Source organism: Montipora foliosa, chromosome 3 (genome assembly GCF_036669935.1).
Source record: "Montipora foliosa isolate CH-2021 chromosome 3, ASM3666993v2, whole genome shotgun sequence".
In the NCBI taxonomy this organism is placed as follows: domain Eukaryota; kingdom Metazoa; phylum Cnidaria; class Anthozoa; order Scleractinia; family Acroporidae; genus Montipora; species Montipora foliosa.
Window position 1 is genome coordinate 22994174 of NC_090871.1, and position 3912 is coordinate 22998085.

At 37.9% G+C, this 3912-nt stretch overlaps 1 protein-coding gene across 1 annotated transcript in view; it reads left to right on the plus strand.

Annotated features, from left to right (window-relative positions):
- The first annotated feature begins 2418 nt into the window (after nt 1-2418).
- LOC137997091 (DNA ligase 1-like) overlaps nt 2419-3912 on the plus strand; it is a 21882-nt gene continuing 20388 nt past the window's right edge. The window contains exons 1-2 of the mRNA XM_068842860.1: nt 2419-2760; nt 3618-3756. Of these exons, the coding sequence (XP_068698961.1) occupies nt 2708-2760; nt 3618-3756 (192 nt within the window). The 5' untranslated portion in view covers nt 2419-2707. The remainder of the gene's footprint in view (nt 2761-3617; nt 3757-3912) is intronic.

Below are 3912 nucleotides of genomic sequence, written 5' to 3' on the forward strand. Positions count from 1 at the left end.
ACCACATTTTGACTACTGCAGTGTTGTTTGGGATGGCTTATCTCAACAGCTGAGCGAGAAACTACAAAAACTACAAAATTGCGCTGCTAGAGTAATTACTAAATCAAGTCATAAAATGAATTTCTTATTTGTTTTCTATTGTCATACTGATATTTTCACCGGGTTTTAAATAAAGTTTTCATTCATTCAAATCTTGAGCATTCGCAGCTTTGGTTATGAAAAATGTGCATGTCTTTTGGATCCATTTCATTTGTTAAAATTCCTTGGCTGTCACGAAGTTTCATATAAACGATGGGTTAAATAAGACACGTCGATAGAAAGACGTCCAGTCCGATTTCTTATCTTTTGAGTTTAGATATTCCAAAAATATCGCATTTCCCACATCATGGTGCCGCCAAGTGGAATGGAGGTCGACCGTGTTGAACTTTAATTTTATACGCGTAAAATTAGAGCACAGCACAGGTTTCACTTTTGCTACATTTTCTTTGGCGATGTGTAAGAGTACTGAATTCGGCTCCTTCACAGGCGACCCAAACGCACAATTCGACTGAATGCTCAATCAATGTAACGATTTATAGGGTTTATATGGGAAACATGAATTGCCGAAAAAAACTCGGCTAATATACTAGTTTTCAGCGAGTAAAAGAAATGAAATAAACTTACTTTTATTTCACCTTGTGTTCTAGTGTCGATTGAGGCGCTCTGGGCTAGGTTTGAAATTAACTCTTGTCAAATCGACACAAGGACATACAAATCGTTACGTTCAACCTCAAAGCCAAGGAAAAGCGCCCTGGGAACGAGGTTGCGTTACGTTGACTGAGCATTCGAATTATGCTTTTGGGTTGCCCGTGGTGCCTTCTGCAGGTACTGGAGCAGACATTACCTAAACTAAAGAAACAAAAGACTGAAAACAACAACAACAACAACAACAACAACAAAACTCCAAATGACTACACGTAATCCCAAATGACCAGAAGTACAATGCTTTCCGGAACCTGGAGAAGTGAAGACCCAAATATTCACGTCATTGTGCTTGGACTTGCGACATGGGCGAGCAGATCAAGGTATTCGGCCTGATTTGAAGTGAAGCATAGTAGCAAATGTCGACAGAACATGGAAAGTTTGCGTGACTGTTCATTTGCGTTAATTTGCGTCATTATTATACATTGAAGTCAATATCTCTTTTCGAATAGGCCGAAAGCGAACAGTACACTTTCGAAATCAGCGCCTGTGTCACCCAATCTCGTTCCCAGGGTCTCTCTTTTCTGCCTCCATTGTCGTTGACCCTGGGAACAAGAAGAACAAGGTTGTGTGACGCTATCTCGCTGCAGATGTCAAGGACACTCAAGGTCACGGTTATTAAGAAGCAAAACATGACTTCCAGGTTTGTTTGTTTGTTTGTTTTTTTTAATTAGACTCATTATTGTTATTTACTTTCTCAACCAGCCTTCATTCAATTTTTCACACATTTTCTAATGCTTAGAATTTTTTGTCAATCGGATCATGTGCCGCTGATTTGTATACTTTTACACGTTTAGAAATAAATTATGAATAGCACTCGCTATTCACCTCCGAGTAAGCGGCGCGCGAGATTTGAAATTCTCGAATGTATTTAACAAAAACAAAGTTTTTTTGGTTCGTTTTTTATCCAACCTGTGTGTTATTTACCTGTGTGTTGTATAGTAATAATAATAATAATTTCCCCCAACAAGGCCCGCTCTCATTGGTTACTTCGAGATCACATGACATCTAACAATAAAACTGTTTCCCGCCAAAAGTCTCTGAGCGGGCAACAGTGCAAAATCTATGATGTCAGAGAGTAACAGTGCTCTGTTACCCGCGAATGTTGACTGACGACGTTTTTCTTTTTGGGCTATTCAACAAATCACTTAATGACTGGTTCCTCAGGAAACAGTTCATTTTGTTTCCCTCGAATTTCAATGTTTCCCTCGGCTGCCCCCCGGGGAAACATTGAGATTCTCGGGAAAAAAAAAGGATCGAACTGTTTTCCTCTGGACCAGTCATTAAGTGTTTACTATTCACCTCCACTTCGGTGAATAATTGTTAGGGTGCGTTCGATTGACCGTATTCCGGAATCGGAATACATGGAATACATGTTGGAAATCCTTCGTTTTTGCGAAGATTCACATTAAAATTGTCAAACATTTGCTAAAATGCTATTTTAAACATATTTTTATCATCCTTGCAGCTTCGAAAGGCGCCAAACATACCGTTTTTAATCATCACTCCACGTATTCTTATTCCGGAATAGGGTCAATCGAACGCGCCCTAAATAACGCGTCCATTTTTGTAAATATAACCGCTTAATTAATTCGCGGGCTCCTAAACGAGGATAATAGAAAATTCGAAAATTCCTGTTTTTATTGGTGAAAAAGGTCCTTTTGTTTCCTGTCCAATGAGAGTTTTTGTTAGGTTACTAATTTGTTCCAAGACATCAGACGGTTTCCACCAACAATCAAGCGTTTCAGGGCCTAATGTGCTTCTTTTGCACTCATATGGAAGCCTTCGCCGCTTTGAACTCAGGATTTTCTTTGGGATTTATTGTTGAAACAGTACATCAAGTATCAGTTAGCGTATGTCGACGGCAAATGACATGAAATCAAAAATTATACTTTAAAATTCTTTTCGAATAGTTCTGAAACTCGAGTGACGTCCTGCAAGTTTAAATTCAAAGAATCGTAGATACATGGCACAAATGGAAGATCACAAAGCTCAGACTGTTTCAACAAATCTAACCGGGTAAGTCTTTTTGCACGATAACAAAATTAATGCCGTTGACATTTTGCAAATTTAATAGAAGTTGAACAAGCATAATATATAGTACTAAGCTTTAAAGATCATTAACACATGACTTTTGTTACCTCGTAGATTCATTTTATCCCGTTATGTATGTTATGGGGTAAATTGGTTGTTCTGTAGTAGCCAAAAAAATGATTTACGTGTGGTCTTCATTCAGCAATAAAATTTAATGATAATTAAGGCTCAGGTATTATGACACACTGTGATGCTCAAATCTTTTTTCTTTGGTTATCCTAACATTGGCATGAAATGAAAATTAAATTTAATAGACATTGCAAAAATGTTTGTTTTCTGAGTTGCTACTTTTGACCAGAATTACACTCTTTCTGTCAGTGTGTTGATTTAGCTGACAGTCTTTAAAGTTTCATCCATATATCAAACCATTTAAAGCTAGGACAATATCATTGTATAGTTGTCATTGGCTCGGAAGACTAAAATAAGTCATTGTCATCCATATCAATCCTTCTCAAGGCTCACTTGTAACAATCGCCCTGGTCATCATCAGGTCCAAAGTGTACTTCAAGCCATTCTTCTTGCAAAAACTTTAATGTGCACACCCAATTTGCAGTTTCTGCTAAATTAAAAGTAACCATAACTAGTTACATGTATGTAAGTGTGACATGGGATTCTTTTATAACTTTCTCCCCTCCCCCATTCCCCACACACACACCCCATGCTCGTGAAAAATGAATGCTTTCTTTAAGACAGGTAAGGAACCTTTGTGCATGTTTATATTAACTTAAGTTGCATCAGTACTCTGAGGTTAAACTCTCTTTTCTGTTCATAAAACTGTACAGGAAGATTCATAAACAGTCTTCATTTCCATCTATGATGTTGGGTTACATGTCTGGTGATAAACTGTCCAAGTGTCATGTTCAAGGACAAATGCCAGTACAAAGTGAAACATTCAAACAATCTCAGGCTGATGTCAATCAGGTACGTAATCACAATCCTCCAAACTCAACATTGGTGTGGAAAGGTGTAGAGTTGTGTGTTTCCAACCTAACGAATTACATGTGTACCTTTTGTGAAGTGTTAACAATAAGCAATTATTGGATGAGGTTGAGCATGATAGCGAGAATTATCAAGGCC